Below are 22,226 nucleotides of genomic sequence, written 5' to 3'. Positions count from 1 at the left end.
GGAGTTCCCTGGGAGATGAGCTCACTTTATTACCTGTCAGCAGTGACACCTTCCAGCCAGGAAGTGACTCACAAGACCTTTCCCATCCCCACCCCAGGACAGGGAGATTTCCCACAGACTGTGGGATCCTCCAGCCCAGCCCCAGGAGGTGTCCAACACCTTCACCCCAGGGCAATACCAGCACTGCACTTGAGCCAGGTGTCCCACCTTCCATTGCCATCCCACCTCCTCCTTTTGAGCCCAAGGTAAATCTGTGCTGGGGAAATGACACAGCCAGAGGCACTGGAAAACTTCAAATTTCCCCTCCATGACCAAGATGATCAAAGGCTACCTGAGCAGCAGGGTACAGGTCCCAGCAGGTGACAGCTTCCCCTGGCTCTGCTGCTTCCAAGTCACTGGGGCAGGAGCACCTGGAGCCATCCTCCCTCCTGTCCATGCTCTGCAGGAACCACAAAAGACACAAGATGGGCGAGAGGCACAGCCAGGTCAGCCAAAGCCTGGTGGATCCTTGGACATTCCCATGGGAGCAGCTCCCAGATTAGCTCACTGAGGTCTTTCCTGGGCCATCAGCTACCCATGGCCACATCTACTCTTTGCCCCCCAGCGAGGGGAAGGATGACAGAAATTGCTCCTCAGAGTTTATAAAGCATCACTTGGAGGCTGCTTCTCATTTCCTGGTCTTGGTGCCTGGTCAGCTTGAACCCAGGCAGCCAGACACTGGCCCTGGCCAGGGGGTCTGTGCCTCCAGCTCTGTCCAGTCTCATGAGACCTGTCTGACCTGGTGCTTGTTCAAAAGACCAAGGCCAGGGCTGGCAACTAAAACAGGAAAATATTTTGGATTCTTTTTAAAACCAAGTTCTGCACCAGGTCCAGATTCCAGGCTTGGCTTGAGACAAGTTCATCTTCTGCCAAGCTGCCCCTCTGGCAGCACCCCCAGTGCCAGAGGGGACTCTGCATGGATGGCAAGACCATCTCCATGGCTTAAAATACTTAAAAGCACTGGTGTCCTTTATTTAGGCACATGAGCAAGAGTCCAAGGCTTCAGTTCAAGGGCTGAGGAACCAGGTGAGGTCTGGTTGTGTCCTGGTGCTTCTCCTACCCCGTGGTGATTGCCCAGCTCAGGAGGGATCATCAGTGTCCACCCTGGACAGGAGATGGGCGACCTGGGCCTTCTGTGGCCCGGTGATGTGCTGAGCCATCTGCACGATGCAGTCCATGGTCAGCTCGGGGTTGGCCTGGAGCAAGCTGCAAGGCACAGGGCAGAGAGAGGTTTACTGAGAGGCTAAAGTGAGAACTGCCTGGTCTCCACCTCCTGCTGTTCCCACCCCAGGGATCCCCCTTCTCATCCCAGCTCCCACAGGCACTCACCTCCGGATGTGCTTGAGGATGTAGTCCCGCTTCAGGTACTTGATGTTCTCCCTGATGGCTGACTGGCTGCTGTCTTCCTCCTGCATGTGCTTCTCCAGCCACTCCACCACCACCTGGTTGTTGTCCCAGAGGTATCCCTGGAGAAACCAGCATTGTGGGCAAGAGGTCCTGCTGTCTGCAGAGCCCGAGCCCCCTCCTTCCTCCTGGAGCCTCAAATCCAGGCCATGAGATTTTTCTTCCCTGTCCTGCACCTATTTGCAAACCATTTAAAAAGCAAAAAGGTAAAACATGGCTCCTTTGCATGTCCTGCTTCCTGAGGCAGGCACAGTAACGTGTGTGTCATTTGAGAGCAGCTCAAATGCTAAAAACCCCACTTTTGCCCTGGGAAGCCCTGGCATGATAGCAAATGTTTATTTGCCATCGCTGAGCACCAGCACCCAACTGGAGTCACCTGATTTGAAGAGCCAGCCCCAGCCCAGGGCTGCTTCACTGCCCATCCTCACACATTCCCATCACACACTGAAACACCACTGAAACCTCTGAATGGTGGGAGAGCGAGGTGAGATCCCTCGGGATGCCCTGGCTGTGGAGGTGCCTCAGGAAGCCGGGGCTGGGGGTACCTTCTCAGCTCCTTCCGTCTCCATGAACCAGCGCCGCAGCATGGACTGGATGTGGATGTGGCTGAGCTCGCTGTTGGCCTTCAGCACCTCCCCCTTCACCATCTCCTCCAGCAGCAGCCGCCGCAGCCGCCAGTAGAGGAAGGAGCGGGCGCTCTTCCACTCCAGGATGTCCTGCGGAAACCGGAGCACAGCCCGGGTTTGCCGGCGGCTGCTGGCTCCCAGCTCCGGCGGGATGGAGGGCAGAGGGCAGGGATGTCACAGGGAAGGGACATCCCCCCTCACCTTTGCCTGTCACCTCAGAGCCCCTCCCCGTGCCCGGCTCACCGTGATGACCCCTTTCTCCTGCATGCGGCCCGGGGTGTCGTGCAGGTCTGCGAAGCGCACGGCCACCTGGTGGTACACGGGCAGCAGCAGCTCCTCCCGCGCCTTCAGCTGCTTCTCCAGCTGCTTGCGCTGCGCCTCCGACAGCTCGGGGGTCCCTGTGGGACACAGCGGGCTGAGCAGCGCCCCCGGTGATGCCACCAGGGCGTCTCTTCTGTGCTCCCACATCAGCCACCACGCCCAGTGCCACGGCCCTCTCCTTGGCACGCTGACACCAGAGCCACACATGGCCACAAAGAGGTCACACCACACTCAGTGCCCACCACATGAGAGGGGAGATGGCATTTGCAAGGATTTTGTGGGACCAGGTTGTAGCAGGCTGGAGGGACATGGGGGCAAGGAGCTCCCAATGCATCAGGAACCAATACAACATGGCCACGGCCATCCTTCATCTCAAAGCATGGGAGAAGACCCCAGCCCCATTTAACCCATTGACAGAGCCTCCAGGAGATACAGGTGTTCTAAAGTACCACCACATCCTCTCAGCTCCACCAACAGAAAACACATAAAGAGTTTTCCCAGAAGGACACTAAAGGACTCCTGGTGGTTGCCACCAAAGTGCTTGAGCTCTATGTTGAACTTACCACTACTGATGTCCACAACCCAAAACTCCCTTTCCTTACCCAGTTGTTCAACAAGCTTGGCATAGACTGTATCGATCCTTCTCATGGTCTTCACCAAATCCTTCTTTCTGAACTTGATCTCCACTGTTCCTCCAGGCTCCAAAATGCCTCCCCTGGAAGGGAAGTTTGGTAAAGCAAGGACTGGTGTGCATGGGAGAATAAATCCTCGGCAGCTGACACACACAGGTATTTTAGATGACACACACAGGTGCTCAGGACGCTGACCTGCTCTCCTTGTCGGCGTAGAGCTCCACATGCAGGGGGTTGATGGTGGAGTCGATGACCACCCAGGAGCCGCCGCGCAGCTCCGCGTGAGGGGGGATGTACACCAGGACAGGCTGCTTGAAGTCCCGCAGGCTGTCCACGATGAAGGCGCCAAACTTCAGCATCTGGTCGTACATGTCTGAAAGCCAAAGGGACTCAGGGGCTGGATGTCCCAGTTGTCACTGCCCCAGCCTCCTCCCAGCTGCTCAAAGCCACCTTCTCTATTGGAGAGACAAAGCACCCTGCAAAACCAGCCAGCACGAAGCCACCAACCCCTGGGACCCCATGACCTCCCCAGCCCAACCCAACCCCACATGCCAGAGTGGTGCATACCCTGGTAGGCTGGGCCATCCCCTGACCCTGTGGGGGGGCAGGGGTGACAGAGGTTTGTCACACCATGGGAATGTGGGCATCCTAAGCACAGGTACCTTTCATGCCGCTGGAGAAGCCTCTCCAGTTGGCAAAGATCATCAGCGGGAGGTGTTCCCGGTTGAAGTCCCGAATGGCTTGGGCTGTTTTAAAAGCAGAGTCGGGGAACCAGACCTGTCCAGCCTGCTGGATTATCTGGAAAATACAGTGAGCAGCTGAGACTGCGCCAGTTCTTCCTGGCATGCTGCATGAAACAGCAGGAAGAAAACAAACTGCCCCAGCACCCTTGATTTCACCTGAATTAAGGAAAATCAAGACATGCCCAAGGATCATGCTGAGCTATTCCTCCTCCCTTCCCTCCAGCCTCCTCTCAGATGCCACCTGGCCCCAGCTGTACCCACTCACCTTTGCCTCTGAGTCCAGGTTGGCAGGGTCAGCGGGTATTGTCACCTCCACGGTGCGGGTCTCAACAGCGATGACGCCCACGGGGAGACCTCCCAGCCTATGGCAGGGCAGGCTGGGCTCAGCAAGGCTAGCTCCCCTCCACCCCAGCCCCACCAGACAGCTGCTCCCTCTCCACCATCCCAAAAGCAGTGCCACAGCCAGGGCTTGGAGGTGATGGGCCACACATGCAGGACCCCAGCTCCATTCCCTGCTCCCAGCAGTACCTCGTACCTCGCTCTGCCAACCACAACGGTCTGAGCCCACGGCTTCATGATCTCCATGAAGCTGCCCTGGTCAAAGAAGCCGCTCTGCCAGGTCCCTTTGAGAGCTGCAGAGCACAGGAAAACATGGAGTGGTGCAAGGGCAAGCACTGAAGGGCTCCTGAGCACCAACCCACAGCCAAGAGCATCTTCTGCACCTACAGGATGCATTTGGGAGCAGTGTGAACAGGCCTTGGGTTGTTATCACTTACTTGGATGGGGTCTCCCTGCCAGCATCCACCTGGGGTCATAGGGGACTTTGGAAGGGACAAAATCAATTTCTCTTTCAACAGGGTCACTTATGGCAGTGACAGGCACTGGGCTCTGGTTATCCTGTAAGGAAGACCCCAAGGGCAGGTCACCAGCCAGGTATGGGTGACATCCCCCACCTCCACGCTGCAGCACCCTCCTACCTTGGGTATGTATGAGAGCCACTGCAGGATGGTGTAGACCCCCTCAAAGTCATCTGGGACAGTGACATGGGAAACGCCGTTGTTGTGCATGATCTGCACTCCTCCCAGCTGGTTGTTGGATGTGTAAACCTCCCGTCCCAGCACCTAGACAGAGTTCCCAAGGGAAACACACATGGGGCTCTGATGACACAGGAGCCGCTCCCTTGCTCTGTTTGACAAATCTCTGCACAGGCAAATTCCCTCTGGGCTTGAGGCTGGATTTCCACCTCTGTCCAGGCTGATGTTCCATGGGACAGGGAAGGAGCCCACACAGGTAGTGGTGAGAAGGACAGTGCCATGGAGGACATGCAGCCAGAGCCTGGTACCTTGTTGAGAGCCGTGACACCCGTGAGGATGATGTGGGAGTTCTCCACCTGGATGACTCGCTGGCCCAGCCTCACCAGGTAGGCACCGATCCCGATGGCACGACAGGTCACCTGGGCACACACAAAGGGACACGTGGGGTCACTGGGCCTGCAGCACAGACCATGAGCACCTGGAGAAGGATGCTGTGAAGGGCTCAGCCTCCTCGTTGCATCCTGCTACCCCTCCCATGGTGACTTTAAGAGCCAGCAGGGGAGAGGGGAGGAGCAGAGAGGGGAAGGGCCCCACTGTACCATGCTGATGGTCACTATTTCATCATAGGCACGGGAGGACTCCCCAGCGATGGTACCAGCAGCTCTCAGGTTTTCCACCCCAAATCCATTGTCCTTCCCAATGATGTCCAGCAGGACATACCTGCAGGGAAAGTGGAGCTGTGTGTGGGAAGCACTCATCTGCATGATGTGCCTGGCAGGATGCTGAGGTGGGAGCTGCATCCTGGTGGGGTGTAGGGCAGAGCTTGGGGTGGCTCCGTGTGTCTCATGGGATATGGGACTCACCTGGACTCTCCACCTTCCTCCACGTGCTCACAGCGCACCGAGTTCATGGTGCTGATCCTCGTGTAGTCCTGGGGAGTGAGGTACAGGTACCTGAACCCCTGCAAAGAAAGAAAAGGATGACTTATGGAGCCCCCCACACACATGCACATGTGGGACATGGCCCTTTCCCAAACCTATCCCAAACCATGCTGTGCAGCAGCTCAGGGACCAGAGCTGGAGAGAGCAGCCATGCCAGCACTGGCACCTTCACCTCCACCACCTGGGAGAAGCCAAAGGAACCATCCCCATGGTGCTGGTTGCAGGTGTGGCCTCACCCCTGCTCTAATCCCACAATTTGACATCCCAGTTTAGCTCTGGTCATCCCTTCCCCAGCTAAATCCTCTGTTTTCTCCTGTGCTGCAGGAGGGGAAGTGCCCACACACCTTGTAGGGCTCAGCTGGGTCCACCCAGGCCACCTGGAACATGTGCTTGATCTCGTCAGCGAAGCCGATGCGGGCGCCGCTGTTGGCGGCGATGTAGATGCGGGGGATGCCCTCGGCTCGCGCCAGCTCCGAGGCCCTCAGGAACACCAGGTCCTCCTCAGGCCCAAAGGAGCCAATCTTGTGTGTGATGTCGTTGCAGATGAGCACAATGTCCCGGCCTTTGGGGTACTCAGGGGTCTTCAGCTTCATTTTGAAAGCAACCATCCCCACCTGCCTCAAAACAGCACAAGGTTACAGGGAAGAATCCTCCAGAGAATCACAGAGTCCCAGAATAATTTACAGAATCACAGAATTAATTAGGTTGGAAAAGGTCTCCAAGATCATTGAGGCCAATGCTTGACTGATCACCACATTGTCAACTAGACCAGAGCACTGAGTGCCATGTCCAAGAGACTCAGGGGCTGAGACAAATGGTTGAGGAGCATCTCCAAAGCTTTAAACACAGCCAGACTAAGCTATCAGACATTCCCACCTGTTTCCTCTGCCCAATTCCAAATCATTCCCTGCTACCTCGTTCCCTCCAGGGACCCTGTTCATCTGCACGAGGTGCCCCTGAGAGTCCAGGACCAGCTCAGTGTAGGTCAAGATGTCTTTGGGATACAGGTCCGAGGAGCCCCACAGCTTGAAGAGAGCCTGTGAAGACACAGCACGTTGCTTGGAATGGTTTGGCTTGGAAGAGACCTTAAGGACCATGTAGTTTCAGGAATTCCAAGAGCTAGGAATTGGTTTAGAAATGTTTCATATAACAAAAAATGTTGGGGCTTGGGTTCCTTCTGTTTTCTCATTCGACAGCCTGAGGAGAGGGACCTTTTCCTCAGGTGGGAATATTTAGGGAGGGTGGGGATGAAGTGCAAATGCAGTAATTTGGAGCCACTTTCTGCTCAGCCAGACTCACCTGCCTGAACATCTCTGGGAAGTCGTACACGTAGGTGGTGCCCAAGGACTGTGCCTGGAACCGCTTGGCCTGAAGCAGGTCCTTGGTGACATAGGGGGTGTTGATGAGCATCCCGTGCTGCGGCCCGTGCTTGTCCCCATATGACTGGAACATGATCTGTTAAAGAGAACAAAACCAAAACTTGGTTGCCTTCCCTGGATGTCACGGTGACTGTTCTTCTGGAGTACTCCTGAGCCCTGCTTGGTCAAGGTGATTTTCCACCCATTTTTGACTATTGAGGGGACTGTCACACTGATGTGCTGCCAGTACTAGTGACACCCCTCCAGCACGCAAAACTGCCCAGCTCCACACCAGCATCAACCCAAGGAACCCAACTGGATGAAGCTCAGCACATTTTGAATAAAGCACCACCCCAAGGAACCCAACTGGATGCAGACAGATGGGATGAAACCAATCCAGCTGTGGGAATGCTGTTGGAAGGCTGGGGGCTCTGGGCAGACCAGCACTGCGGGTGCACAAGGAGCTTTGCAGAAGCCCCCCCAGAGATCTGCTGGAGCCGGCAGCACTCGGGCAGCCATGGTTGGGTTCCTGCAGTCACCGCTGGGGTTACTCACGCTGCCGGTGCTGGGATCCCTCACTTCCTTGTAGAGGCTGATGTCCAGGTAATATCCGGACTCGTTGGTGAGGAAGAGGCGGATGGGGATGGCGGTGGCAGTGGGTGTCAGGCGGATGTTGATCTTCACCTCAGCCTGCAGCACCCGCAGCTTCCAGAGGCGGCTGCCGTAGCGCATCACCATGGAGCGCACTGACTCCTCGATCTGCACAGGGGATGGCACATGGAGGGGTTGGTGACCCCAGGGACAGCACTGAGCACATGATGCCACAGCTGGAGCAGCCCTCTCGCATGTCCACCCCAAACAGCCATTTCAGATTTGCTTTGGGTGAGCCCCTTCTGTCTCTCCACGCCTCCTGGTTGGGCCTGGTGCTGATATCCACCCTCTCCACTGGGGACAGGGAGAGATGGTGGGGGGTGGCTGCCCATCTGTGCAGCGGTCCTGAGCATAGGAGGAACTTTTCCAGGACAGAGGAAGCAGGACCCCAATAAACACACCTTGGACGGGTCCATGATGACAGTGGGCACGAAGTTGAGGAAGATGTGGTTGCAGTCAGTGCGCACGATGGTGTTGTTGAAGGCCACCTCCAGCTCATCCATGGCCTCCAGGAGCAGCCGCTCGCCCTCGTTCTGCAGGTACTCGAAGGAAGCCTCCTGTGATGGAGCAGGTGGCTCAGCAGGGGCCAGGCCACCTCTGCACCCTCACTGCGTCCCCAGGCGCCCTGGCACCAGCCTGCCTTGGTGATGAGGTCGGAGTGGCGCACGATGGCGCGGATGAAGAAGCGGTAGTCGGTGGCCTCGGCGCCCGCCTGCACCCTGGCAGCCCCCAGGTACAGGTGCATCTTGTGGTTGGCACAGGGGATGGCCGTCAGGTCGAAGTTGCGCATGCGGCTCAGCTCCAGCTGGAAGGCGAGCGCCGGCTCCAGGTGCCGGTAGATCCGATCCTCTGCGAACTGCCAGGCACAGCCGTGAGCCAGGGCCGTGCCAGCGCCACGCCGGCACCGCTCCCACAGGATCTTACCTCATCTCTGGCCCTGAACGTGAAAAACTTTGGGAATTCTCTCTGCAGCAAAAGGGAGAGAGGAGTCAACGTGAATAGGCCTGGCCTGCAGAGGATTTTTCTGATTCTTCATTAAAAAGAAAAAAGCCTTGCAGGCTTTGTTCTCCCCCAAAGGGAAAAGGGCTGGGAGGGATTGATTAGATCGGATTTTAGGAAGAAATTGTTTCCTGTGAGGGAGGTGAGCCCTTGGCTGCCCAGAGAAGCTGTGGCTGCCCCATCCCTGGAAGTGTCCCAGGCCGGGTTGGAAAGAGCTTGGAGAAACCTGGGACAGTGAAGAGTTCCACCCCATGGCAGGAAGTGGAACAGGATGAACTTTAAGATCCCTTCCCACCCAAACCACTCTGGGCTTCTAAAGGCAGCTTAAAGCTATGGAATGGCTCTGCAGGAATCACATTACTGGAAACATGAGCAGCATAAAGGATGATACAGGAGATGAATCACTCATTGAATTGCTCATTAATTAATTCCCAGCTCCTGAAGCACAGTGGGTCCATCCATCACTCAGTGCTGTGTCTGTAAGGTATTTATAGATGGCAGAGGCTCAGTTGCACTCACCTGCTGGGCAATGAGGAATGTGATTCTCCGGAGACCCCGTTCAACGAGGATATTTTTCTACACAGAAACAGAAGATGCCACCAGTTAAGAGAGCTTAAACTTCTCTACCGAGGGAGCAAACAAAACCTAAACTGCAGCATTTTGGGGTGCACTGCATGGAGAGGAGGCAGTGCCTTGGGTACAGTGTTCTGGCTTGCAGGGTTTACAAAAAGAGGGTCCAGCCCCAGCAACAAACCTTGGACTGGGCAAAGGCTCTGAAGATGGGCACCAGCTTCTCGTCTTCCATGTGGTCAGCCGAGCAGAGCGCGATGTTGAGGATGTGGATTGGCTCCTCACGGATGTTCTGGCAACAAAAACCTACAGTCAACCCCGGCCAGCAGCGTCAGTGCTGTCCCAACACCACCTGGGGGTATCAACAGCAGCTTCATGCCCACCTTGGTGTCCTCCTCATCGTAGGTGGTGGCCTGTGCATCACTGAGGAGCCCGCTGTCCGACGGGGAGTTAGCAAAGCACGAGATCACTTCATCAAAGTTCCTGCCCAAACAGCAGGGATGGGGTCACAAGCCAGCACATTGTGCCCACCCCCTGCCTGAAGGGACAGCACCAGGGACCCACTGTGACAGTGTGACAGGGACACAGGTACCAGCACAATGGCCCCACCATCCCTCAGCAAACCCACAGCTTATGAAATGCAGCTCTGAGCTCTGCTGCGTTAACGTTCAAAGGGGTTTAACCTGTGCCGTGCAAGCTTTCTCCATGCTCCTCATGTCCCCACAGGTGAATGTTGTACTGAGAATACCCAGTCTGCAGCTATGGTGGGAACTGGAGCTGCCTCTAGCACTGCCTAGCTGCCCCCAGCTGTGGCTCTTCCACCCCATTTTGCTCTCCATTGACTGCAATGGCACCCAAAATGCACAAACACCGGCCAGGCGTGTCCCTGCACCCCCACCTTGTGAAGTCCTCAAATCTGCGGAAGGCCACCATGACTCCCATCCTCTGGCTCGTGGGGGAAAAGCCACTGTCCATGAAGAGCTCGGTGCTGTGCCGGGCCAGGTCAGGGTTGGAGATGCTGATAGGGACGGATATCCTGCCATGGGGAGCAAGTGTCAGCTCTGGGGGAGGCACCATGTGGGATCACACAGCTCCCACAAGGGACTTTGACCTGGAGAGGGCTCATCCTGCTCCACTGGCAGCAGAACAGCACAGTGACAATTCCCGCTTTGCACAGAGGGGATGACACAAACCCCACAGCTTTGTGAAAAGAACCACGTCCAGGGGAGCAGGACAGGTGTGTGGGAGGGACCCCTGTACCTGTTGGGGTGGGAAGAGGGCAGCATGAACTTGAACTCCACGAGGCAGGTGCCATCAGAGAGCTGCTGGTGCTGCAGGCTGTGCAGCTCATAGGCGATGTACCCCCGCCGCACATACACCTGTGAGGGGACACAGGAGGAACCACCTTGCCTCTGCCACCCCTGGGCCCCCCATGCCACCCTCAGGCCCCCTCTGTGCCCCCCAGGCCTCACCTCCAGTGCTGCCATGCGCACCACCTTGTTGGTGTGGTAGAAGAACACGGGAAGCACATCAAAGATGGAGGTTTCTGACAGGATCAGTTTCTGCAGGAAGAAAGCAAAATTTAGGGCAAGGATGAAGTGAGACCTCCGTGCTCCATTTAGAGGGGCCCTCAATGTGGAGCTGTGCAGGACTGGTTACTAGGGAGCTGTGGAACTCTAAGCCCACCATGGGGAAACCACAAGATCCACACATCTGTTCTCTGCTAAATGGAGCATGGAGCAATGGAGAGGGACTGGCAGCACTGGGGTGCACCCCTTCCTCTGCTCCACACAGCCACTACAGCAAGGCTTTGAGTGATTTTTAGCTGTTTTTAAGACTAAAGCACTTGCAGCCAGACCCCCTCCCCGAAGCCACCCGAATTCCCTCTGGAAAAACACATCATTTCCAACCTTCAGGTTCTCAGGGCAGTACTCATGTCCGTACATGTCGATAGCGGAGATGAAGATGGACTCAACCTGGTTGTGCCGCAGCTCATAGGAGGGCATGTGAGAGGCAATGAGCACCTGCCAGGGGAGAGAGGAGCTGGGAGCGTGGGGGACAGGGATGGGGACAGGAATGGGATGGCACTGCATGGTGCTGGCTGACCTGCCGGGCTCTCAGCGCCACTTTGGAGTGCTCGGTCTTGCTGAGCTGTGTCAGCTCGTGGAGGATGGTCGTCAGCTCATCTGTCAGCGTGGGGTCACGGCCACACAGCTGGTCCTGCAATGCCACAACCACCATGGCTCAGCTCAGGCTCCTCACCGTGTGGGATGGCTTCATCCCAAACCCCAGCCTCATGCAGCCAAAGGGGACAAGACTCAAGGCACAAAAATGGGCTCTCTTTGACCCAAGCATAGTCACACAACACCACAGAGAGAAGATAATTAAAATAAAGCAATAACAAGGCAGGAATGGACACTTCAAGTGATGCAGAGTTGCCTTGACTCTTCCCTGACACCAGCCTTTGCTCCTGGAGTCTCAGGCACAAGTTGTACTCACAATTAACATGATCACCAGCTGGTTCTTCTTGGCCACCTGGGCATGGGAGAAGATGCTCTCCAGCACGGGGGTCATGTTGGGTTTGCATTGCTCTCGCAGGCTGATGACACACTTGTCGTAGTGAGCTGTGAGGCAGGGTCTGGTAAGCCCTGCAGCTCCTTCAGAGAGCCCTGCAGCTCCCCCAGAGAGCCCTGCAGCTCCCCCAGAGAGCCCCTAGCCCTCACCATGCTGGAACTGTGTCTCCACTTGCAGATAGCGCCTGAGCAGGTCCAGCACCACTGCCTTCATGTAGCCCCGGATGCCGCTGCGGTACCTGGGCAGCAAAGAGCCCATCATGCTGTGAGGAGGTGGCCGTGTGGGGACAGGGGGGGTCACAGACAGCACGGGGCTCACCTCTGCACCAGCTGCACCAGGCTCTGTGTGTTCATGAAGAAGACTTCCCGCTCAGCCTTCCTCTGCAGCGTGGCTGCGTGGGTGTCCAGCACGTTGGCGATCTGTGGGGAGAGGGGACAGGGTCCAGGGTGGCTCAGGGGCATGAGGCTGCCATCTCCCCCTTTGCTTACTCTACCCAGAGCCTTTCCCTTGTTGTTTTTTTCCCCCCACAAAGTGAAAAATGCAAAGTGACAAATGAATATAAAAAATAAAGGCACACATAGAAGCAAATACACATATAAAACCAAACACGCATAGAAAATATAAACCTTCACATATTTCCCTCACTCATTGCATTTGTTATAAAATCTTGGCAGCACAAATTGAGGCAGGAGCTCCCGAGTGGCTCCAGTGAAGAGGATGTGGGCCCCCTTTGCCACTCACCTGCTGGCTGGGGAAGCGGCAGAGCACGGAGGTGATGTTGCTGGCGTACTGCGCCATCACCTTCCGGATGGACTTCTCCACGGCCAGCGGGATTCGTCCCGAAATGCTCGTCATGATCTCCTGCAGCTCCAGCAGGGGCAGGGCAGGGTCCCGCAGGGTCTTCATCAGCTGTGCCACCCATTCCTTCACCTGTGGGAGCAGAAGCTGGTGCTGCTGGACTTGCCCTCATGGCAACTGGGTGAAACACCTGGTGCCTGATCCCCACCTTGGTCTTGAAGTAGGGCTCGGGCAGGCAGTAGCCATTCATGATGTTGGTCAGGTTGTCCAGCACGTTGCGGAGAACCTGGTGCTGCTTCTCACCAGTGATGGGGAGGGTCTGCTGGACTGGGAGCCCCCCTGTGAATAGCTGTGCCTGGAGAGGGCAGAGGGAGGTGGGCTGAACTGTTGTTGTTGGCAGAAACAGAGCTCCCAAGAGCTGCAGCTGCCCAAGAGGAGCCAGCACAACCCCTGCTTTGGGTCAGATACAGAGGAAGCACTGACATTGAGCATAGTGGATCTGTCAGTGTCTCATGATGAAAATATTACGGAAAAACTAGAGATTTTAGTGCTATAAATGCACTTTTTTAGTGCATGTGAGCTCCTGCACATCGAGGAAGCAGAGCAATCCACGTGGAGCAGCACTTGAACCCAAAGACAGCCCAAGGACATGGCATGACCTTCACTGTGATGCCACATCACGGCAGCTCCTCCATTTTGTCCCCTAGGGAGCATTCCCAGGATGCCAACTGGGAGCTGGCAGGAGGGGATGGCAGCCCCTAGGAGACTCACAGGCTTCACTTTGGAGGGATCATCGAGCTGGAGCCGGGCGATGACACAGCCGGCCTCCAGCAGCGCTCCCGGCCGCTTGACGTAGTGCAGCTGCCCCGCCTCCTCCACCGCCAGCGTCATGATGATCTTCATCACCTGAGGAGGAGGGGACACCGTCACCGAGCCAGCAGCCCCCGCGGGCTGCACATCCCACGAGCATCACAGCAGTGCTGCGGGGTTCCGTCTTTGCCGAATATCGCTCCTCCAGCTCTTCTGCAAAGCTCACCTCGATCTCCGCATAAACCTTCCCCTCGTCCACGTGGCCGCCGTCCTCCACCATGTACTGCAGCAGCTTCCCCGCGCAGGGCGAGCGCAGCACCGTCGGGTCCTTCTCCTTCTCGAAGGTGCACGTTTTGTTGCCGATGGTGATCCGGTACCTACGGGAGAGGGAAAGGTGTCACCAGCCGGCTGGTGGCCATCGGGGAGGGGGGCATGGGGACCCTGGCAGGGGGTACCTGTCGATCTCCTCTTTCATGTAGGTGGTGTAGCTGCAGCCGTCGTAGGAGAGCAGCAGCCCCCCGTCGTTGAGCCGGTGCACGTCGATCTCGATGTGCGTGCGGTTCATGATGACCACGTAGGTGGTCAGCGACTGGCGGGCCACCTGCGGGCAGGGGACACCCTCAGTGCAACCCCAGAACACACTGAACAGCGAGGCTGGGGGCTGGGGGGGCACCTCCCCACGCTCAGCCCAACGGCTGCTGCCACGGGATGGGGCTGTGCTGGGAAGGGAGGAGGCACAACCTCAGGCTGCACCCAGGAGCTGTTCAACTCTTCCCAGAGCTGGTTTAACTCAACTCACAGCCCAGAGTTGGTTTAACTCACAGCCCAGAGCTGGTTTAACTCAACTCACAGCCCAGAGTTGGTTTAACTCACAGCCCAGAGCTGGTTTAACTCACAGCCCAGAGCTGGTTTAACTCAACTCACAGCCCAGAGTTGGTTTAACTCACAGCCCAGAGCTGGTGCAACACGTGGCTCACCTGCCACTTTCATCACGAGTAAGGAGTTTTGCATGAAGTCAAATTAATTTGGTTTAAAAGCAAGAAAATGAAGTCCCTTAATAAACTTAGGGCAACAGGGTGTATGAAAATGTCAGGTTAAAACAAGGTTATTAAGGTTATGAGGTTATTAACCTCATTTTTATGTTGCCCATTTTTAAACGACAACCTTGTATTTATTTCACTTTTCTCCCTTGGGACAGGAGGATGTCCCTGACCCCTTGAGAAGCATTGTGGCTGGTTTGGGGGGAGCACAGCCCTGCCCTCACCTGCAGAACGTACTTCACACCCTCATAGAGGAGCTCCACATCGACGATGTTCAGCAGAGAGGCTGCTGGCAGCACCTGGCCCCTGAAACACAATGGAAGGATCAGGCCCCACGGCATTCCCAGCCTCTCCAAATGTGTGGCATGTCAGCAGGGCTCCTAGTCCTGGTGGGAGGGCACGATGGTGACCAGAGGGGACAAGTGTCAGCTTTAAGTGACCCACATGAGCACCATGCACAGCCAGATCTGGAGGGAGGCCAGGCACTGGGAAAACACTCAGATAAGGTGCATGGGAGAGCCCTGGGAGTCCTTCAAGGCTGAAAGAATAACCTTGATACTCAACAACAAAAGCAAGCTGCACAGCCAAGCCACTTCCCCTTGAAAGCTGTTTTCCCAACCATGGGAAGCCTTTCCTACTGTCCAGACAAAGTGATAGCTGAGGATCCAGATACCCCTGTCCCTACCTGTCACAGCGCTACTGTCACTGAATTTGCAAAGCAAAAATGGAAGGAAGATGTCCCAGAAGAAAAACACTCAGGTCTCCATTGTGGCTGCTCCAATCCTGGAATTGCTCAAGGCCAGGTTGGATGGGGCTTGGAGCAACCTGATCTGGTGGAAGGTGCCTCCCACATGACTGAGCCCCCCCTGGGCAGCCCACACTCCACACCTCTCCAGCGTGTGCAGGAAGTCAGTCATGGACGTTCTGAAAGCAGCATCTGCCACGTTCAGGGCACCACAGACAACCCCCAGCATCGTGTCTGGCTTCTCTGCCTGTGGGGGCAAAAACAACAGGGTTTGGGTCTTACCCCAAGGAAGGGGAGTGGTGACCCCAGGGCATCACCCCCACCTGCACTTTCTCGGCGATCAGGTGGTCCAGCCAGCCCGTGTGTATCTCGTTGTTCTGGAAGCTCTCTGTCTCCAGCAGCTTGATCAGGTACTCCACCGTGGTCCGGAAATCCCCACGGATAGACAGCTCCTTCAGGGCCACCACCATGTTCCTTTTAGAGAGAAAAGTTCTTCATTGATGACCAGGAAGGTGGCACTTTGCTCTCAGCAGAGGGAACTGGGGAGCTTCAGGACCTAGGACAACAAGCTCCTGAGGTGTTGAGCTCCTGAGCCCCCAGCACCTTTATAATCACTGCATGATTATAAAGGGATGCATGAATTTTCAAGGGACCTTGAAAATTCTCTTGTTCCAAGCCCCATCCACCCTGTCCATGAAACAGCCCTGAATGAAACTGCTGCTCAGCTCCTGAATGGACACCGCTGCTCATGGGCACTAAGCAGTGCTCAGGAGATGACTTCAACATGCCCTTGAGGATCCGGTGGATGAACTGGGACTGTAGCACCACCAAAGTCCAAAAAATTCTGGCTTTGGCCAGACACCCAGGTGCTTAGCACAGCAGCACCGTTCTGGTCCTGTCAGGTAAAAACCACTTTTCCCAGCTCACACACCAGTTGTGACTCCTCCCAAGGACCACCACACGCCCTCCAACTCATCCTGCCGCACTCACGAGGTGGCCTCCTCCCTGTTCTCTCCCCATGAGAAGCAGTGTCCAAACTGGGAATCAGCAAATTCGTGCAGCCCCCCGGCTGCTGCCACGCTGAAGTACCCCCAGACATTCTTGCTGCTGCGGAAGTTCAGCTCCTGCACCGTCCCCGAGCTGGGCTTGAAACCCTGAGCCAAAACAGCAAAGATGGAGGAAGCAGGATTGAGACTCGTGCAGCAATACAGGGAAGGGGAACCCCCATGGACTGCACTGATCCCATGAACATTGTCTGGCTGGGGAGGACCATGCCCAGTTCAACCCCACAGGTGGCAGAGTCCCCTTGTCCCCACCCCGACCCCCAGCTCACCTCCTCGGGGTTCTCGCTGGTGATCCGGGCAGCAATGACGTGGCCTCTGGGCACGGGGGGGTTGGAGGGGCTGTGGAAGCAGATGGGGGTGTCCCCCCAGGGGCTCTCCCCATACAGCACCCGGATGTCTTTTATCCTGTGCAAGGGGATGCCCATTGCAATCTGCAGGAGAGACAAAGGCCTGAGCTGCCAGGGAGACACCGACAGAGAGCCTGAATGGAGAGCTCCCAGTGGGAAGCCAGAGTAGAAGGAAAGCTGCCACACTGCTTTCACCTGCACCCTCCATGCTGGGATATGGGGCAGCTTCCCTCTGCCAGGCTCCAGCCCAGTGCTCCTCCCTAAATGCCCAAACGGCCTCCTCTAACTGCCCTGGAGTGAGCCGTGCGTGCAGGTACCTGCAGCTGGGCAGCCGGGAGGTTCACGTCCGCCACCATCTCCGTGCACGGGTGCTCCACCTGCAGCCGGGGGTTCAGCTCCAGGAAGTGGAAGCTCCCGTCCTCCCCGTACAGATACTCCACGGTGCCTGCACTGACGTACCCAACCATCTGGGCCAGGCGGACAGCGCACTGCGGGACAGGGAAACCCCTGGATCATGGAGTCATGGGGAGTCCTGGCTTGGGAGGGACCCGCAGGATCGGCATCCTCTGCTCCTGCAGAGGACACCCCCAAAACCCCACCACGTGCCTGAAAGTCCAAACGCTCCCTGGATTCTGGCAGGCTTAGGGCTGTGATTGCTTCCCTGGGGAGGCTGTTCCTGTGCCTGACCACCCTGGACAGGGAGTCCTGCTCAGCTCAGGGGTCCCTCCCTTCCTGGAAACCCCAATAAACCCAGTCCAGTTTCCCACTAAAACCTCATGCTGCCCTTAGATCAGGCCACCCACCTTCTCCATCATCTCGGTGACAGCGGGGGCAGCGATGGTGGCGGGTGCCTCCTCAATGATCTTCTGGTGGCGGCGCTGGATGGAGCAGTCCCGGCTGAAGAGGGAGATGGCGTTGCCGTACTCATCTGCCAGGACCTGCACCTCCAGGTGCCGCGCGTGCTGCGCCAGCTGCATCAGGAAAATGGGGGATCCCGGCGCCTCCGCCTGCACCTGCGGCGGGGGAGAGAGTCGTGATCTGGCATCACGCCCCAAAATTCATCCCAGGATGGAGGCAGAGTTGAGGCAGGAAGTGGGAGGTGCCCCAGGTGGGAGCAGGACCCTGCCAGGATGGAACAGGAACAGGGATGGGGGTTCCAGGCACCTCTCACCTGCCGGAAACAGGCACTAAATTCCTCTGCTGCCTCCACTTTTCGGATGCCTTTGCCCCCGCCACCTTCTGCTGCCTTGATCATCAGGGGGTAGCCGATCCTCATGGCCACCTGAGTGGGTCAAGGGCTGGGGTGACTGTAGTGACACCACCCTGACAGCCCACACAACTCCAGGCATCCCTGAGCAGGATTATCCCAAGTGACATTCATTCAGTGGGACAAACTGCTGCTGGCACAGCCTTGTGTCACTGTGGTGTGTGCTGGGAGGCCAGAAGGGCCAGGGCAGGCAGGCTCTGAGGAGGAATCATGGTGGGCAAGAGATAAGCAGCTGCCTACAGGCTCAGCTTTACCTCCAGGCCTTCCTCCACGTCCTTCACGCAGCCCTGTGCGTACGTCTCCAGGGGGATGCTGATGGCCTGCTGATGATTCTGGTCCTCCTCAGACCACTGAGCCACCAGACCTGCAGATACGGCCAGGGCAATGGTCACCACCAGGGTGGCGCAGCTGGGGTGGCATGCTGGGTGTGCCCAGGGAGCTGAGGATTCCATCATTTCCCTTGTTTCCATGCACTCCATCTCCAAAATCCCCCTGCCCGAATCAGCTGCTGTAATGGGGTCCCCAACATGTGTGGCCAGATGGACCAAGGACCCCAGTGCTGGTGCTTGTTTTGGGGGGAAGGAGAGGCAAGGAGGAGGGAAGGGGGGAGCAGGGAGGGTGTGGGGGCTGTGAGGAGGCACTCACCACTCCCACTCCATGGCAGTGTGGGGATCTCCAGGGTCTGAGCCACAATGGTGGAGGCAACTTTGTCCCCCAGCGCCCACATGGCATCACTGGGGGGACCTTCGCAGAGGGAGAGAAGGGCTGAGAGGGTGCCAAACCCACCAGGCCATCCCCACATCACTGAGTCAGCCCCACCAGCCTTCCTGCATGCAGGAACACCCCCAAATCCACTGCCCAGCTCAGGACAAAGCTCAACCCTTCTCCAAGGGGAGCTCAGGCTGGGAATCCCACAAGGTCTGGTCCCACCCAATGTTCATCTGTGAGCACTGCATCAGCCTGAACATTACAGGGAAAACCCAGAAAACAGCAGGATTCCTGGGAATCCTGGGAATTCCTGCCCCAGGAAACCAGCCTGAGGACTGCCACTCCATGGGTTGGGCATGCCAGAGGCACCAAAGGGGCATTCCCAGTGCAGTGCCCCTGGCAGTGATGTGAGTGCACACACCAGCCCAACAGCCAGCACGGAGAAGCAGTGAGACCTTACCTAGGAAAGCTATCCCGTTTTTCTGCAGCAGCTCTGGCAGCTTGTGGTTCTCTGAGGCGTGTCCCCAGCCAGCCCACACCGCCTGGCACAAGGAGAAGCAGCAGTGGGAGCGTTACCCCTGTGCTGGCATCTCCCACCGTGCCCAGCTCCTCAGCACACGGGAACATCACTCCCTTTTGGGGTGCCCAGGAACTGCCCTTGGTAAGGAGGTGGGAGACACACAAATGGCCACTACCTGGACTGGGATCCGTTTGGAAATGTCCACGATCAGCTCCACGTTGGCGTAGTTGTTGTTGTTGGTTCCTCCAGGGACTGGCACGTAGTGATCTGCCATCTTGATGTACTCTGATAGAGAGCATGGGGAGTGGTGGGAGCCAGATCCCTGAGCAACACCACTTCCGAAATCCTCCATTCCAAGGAGGCTGGAGCAGGGGAAAACTATTTTCTCCTGGATTTGTCTGTGTGGGAGTAAACTCTGTGACTCCAGGTTGTGCAGAGCCCTCACGTGCCAGGCAGGAAAGGGCTGCCCCAGCTCAGCCCCAGGCAGGGAACTTCCTTTTCTGGGCTATTTTCAGGAATTACCTGCGTTAGCCTTGAGGTCCTCGGGGGTGACCATGACCACGAAGCGAATGGCGCGCTCGTTGCGGAACATCTCGTAGGCCCAGCGGCGGATGGAGCGCATGCACTTCACAGCAGCGATGCCATTGTTGGCGATGAGGACCTGGGGGGACAGGGACAGGGGGTGGCAGGGTGAGCCCTGTCCTTGCTACCACAAGGGACAGCAGCGCAGGGGCAAGGGATGTGTGTGGAGCAAAGCAGGGGGGGTGTGTTAATCAGGAGCTTTCCGACAGCTGGTTGTACATCCCAGCAGAGCGTGAGACTCCTCAGCAACATCGCTGATGTCTGGCACTGGGGATAACCAAGGATGGGATTTTGGCCATCGCTTGTGCAAAGCTGCTGCGTGGGGTTCCCTCTCCCAACCCATGAGAGTGAGTGAAGGCATGGAATGAACAGCTCTGGGCTGCCACTGCTCCAAGCCTGGCTGACACAGGACATTTGGGCAGTGCTCAAAGATGTCCCTGCAAAAAGCAGTGACCCCCTAGCCAGGCACAAGAGGGGCGTGTGGGGACAGACCTTCTCGATGACACGGTTGCCCCCAAAGCGGGTCACGAACTCAGCTGGGGAGGCAACGGAAAAATCCCGCTGCAGGTCCATCTTCTTGTGGCTCCTCTTTGCCAGGTTCAGCCCCGACATGCTGGGCCTGTGGCGGGATGTGGTGGCTGTCACTGAGCCCAGAGCCACCCCAGAGAGCCGACTGCCACTCCAGTGAGCCCTCCCCCAGCCCCAAACCCCCTTGCAAAGCCTGTCCTGCAAAGGTCACCAACCATCTCTACAATGTGACTCAGGCAGGACATAAGGAAATTCCTTATTTGTGGAAGGATGGAAGAGCAGCAGGGATACTGCTGCCAGCACCACCTCAAACCCAGCGTGGCAAGAGCCACCGTCGGGCTGTCGAGTGTCACAACACGTCCCTGCAGCCAAAGGTTTGTTATTTTTAGCCAGAGCAGAGCAGCTGGAGGAGGCAGGCAGCAGCATTTGGCTTCCAAGTTGTTTCTTCTGAATATCAGCTGTGCTCCCATGGGAGCTGCCCGGTGCAGCCAGCAGGGAGTGAGCTGCCCCACATCAAAACCAGGGAATTTGGGGGGCACCCCCTGCCACACTCATGCAGGTGGCACTGCTGTCACACAGCCGAGGACACTGGCTCTCCCCCTTCAAAGGGAGCAGGACTGGGGGCATCACCTCGTGGCTCCGAGGAGCACCAGCAGGTGTGCACCCCAATTTTACCAACAGCCATGCACCCACCACAAAGCACTCGCCCTCCCTGCCCGGGACATCCCTGCCGGGCCGCGCTCCGGCCATCGGGGGTTGCCATCCCTACCTGATGCCGGCGCCGGTCTCCAGAAGGGCGCTCACCGTGGGGGGCTCGGGGACGGTACCCCCCACCCCGGCCAGGCTGCTGCGCCGCCGGCCCACCCTGAAGGCTGTGGCCATCAGCTCATCGTCGGAGGAGTTGTCGTCGAAGGAGCCCAGCACGAACTTGGCGAGGGCCGGGCGGCGCAGCGCCGCGGGGTTGTACACGGCGAGCTGCTCCGGCTCCGCGCCCGCCCGCCCGGCCCGCGGCGGCGGCTGCCGGCCCGGGGGGCTCTGCCGGCCCGGGGGGCTCGGCCGCGCCGGGGGCCTGGCTGCGGGGGGCGGCCCCGCGGGGCTCTCCTCCGGCTCCTTCTGCTCGCACCGCGAGCTGGACATTTTGGCCCAAACGAGCAGCAGCACAGCGAGCAGGAGCAGCGCAGCCGGCAGCATTCACGGGCCCTGGGGGACACGGAGCACCCCGGTCACGGCTGTGCCGCTGAAAGCACGGCCCCGTCCCCAGAGCTCCAGCAGCGCAGCGCCCGGTGCCAGCCGCCCTCAGCCGGAGCTGCTTTCCCTGCCCGGAGCGGAGCTCCGTGAGGAGCCGGGGGGTGACACGGCCTCGCCTGCCCGGCCCTCACAGCACCCTCGGGATGGCGGCCCCCAGCCCGCCCCTCACACCGGGAGGCGTTGAACGGGACCCTCGAAAAGCGGCAAGTGCGGTCGATTATCCCCGTCAGAGGTGGGCACGGGGGTGAGGGAAAAGCGCCACGGCCTCCTCAGCCCCTCGCCCTCCCCTCAGCCCCTCGCCCTCCCCTCAGCCCCTCGCCCCCTCACCATGGCTACCAGCCCCGCGCCCCCTCCGCGTCAGACCCCGCCGGTCACGCCGGGCTCCCGGGTCACTCCGGTGTCACCGGTCACTCCGTGTGTCCATCTGTCCCTGCCCGCTCCCCGGGCCGGAGCCCACGCGGTGCCAGGGCCGCCCCCAAGGGAAGCACGGGCCCCCCCCCCCGCTCCCCGCCCTGCCCCGGCTGTCCCAGTTGGGTCTCGCACGTGACGGTCACGTCAAGCACAAATATTTCCCCGCTAACGTGTCTGGAAAAGTTCTGCTGGAGATGAGGGTGGAAGGAGGGAGGGGGACACCCGATCCTTGGGGGACAAAGGTGCCCTGGCCCTGCGCCTGGTCA

The 22,226-nt window shown here is 57.9% G+C and overlaps 1 protein-coding gene across 1 annotated transcript; it reads right to left on the bottom strand.

The window, feature by feature from the left end:
- Window positions 1-16: 16 nt before the first annotated feature.
- On the bottom strand, window positions 17-22,010 carry ACACB (acetyl-CoA carboxylase beta). The gene is made up of 53 exons (XM_053993744.1): window positions 21,877-22,010; window positions 21,071-21,501; window positions 20,266-20,392; window positions 19,714-19,852; window positions 19,367-19,476; window positions 19,132-19,213; window positions 18,609-18,707; window positions 18,218-18,327; window positions 17,868-17,978; window positions 17,500-17,709; window positions 17,014-17,184; window positions 16,619-16,780; window positions 16,276-16,439; window positions 15,609-15,759; window positions 15,429-15,532; window positions 14,765-14,846; window positions 13,956-14,101; window positions 13,727-13,877; window positions 13,462-13,596; window positions 12,899-13,045; window positions 12,634-12,822; window positions 12,211-12,311; window positions 12,042-12,130; window positions 11,818-11,942; window positions 11,425-11,538; window positions 11,229-11,342; window positions 10,791-10,880; window positions 10,579-10,697; window positions 10,217-10,354; window positions 9,702-9,801; window positions 9,503-9,610; window positions 9,268-9,324; window positions 8,674-8,715; window positions 8,390-8,605; window positions 8,151-8,306; window positions 7,654-7,857; window positions 7,040-7,195; window positions 6,655-6,777; window positions 6,085-6,354; window positions 5,663-5,760; window positions 5,399-5,519; window positions 5,108-5,218; window positions 4,743-4,886; window positions 4,542-4,662; window positions 4,301-4,397; window positions 4,031-4,127; window positions 3,685-3,820; window positions 3,218-3,395; window positions 2,993-3,105; window positions 2,313-2,467; window positions 1,989-2,159; window positions 1,369-1,505; window positions 17-1,245 (listed from the first exon to the last, which is right to left on the bottom strand). The coding sequence occupies exons 2-53, from the start codon at window positions 21,490-21,492 to the stop codon at window positions 1,119-1,121; spliced, it is 7,140 nt and encodes a 2,379-aa protein (XP_053849719.1). The 5' UTR covers window positions 21,493-21,501; window positions 21,877-22,010; the 3' UTR covers window positions 17-1,118.
- Window positions 22,011-22,226: the final 216 nt, after the last annotated feature.

The sequence above is a fragment of the Vidua macroura genome, chromosome 18 (genome assembly GCF_024509145.1).
Source record: "Vidua macroura isolate BioBank_ID:100142 chromosome 18, ASM2450914v1, whole genome shotgun sequence".
NCBI classification, from domain to species: domain Eukaryota; kingdom Metazoa; phylum Chordata; class Aves; order Passeriformes; family Viduidae; genus Vidua; species Vidua macroura.
Note: the sequence above shows the minus strand (reverse complement) of the source record. Positions and strands in the feature narration are given on the sequence as shown.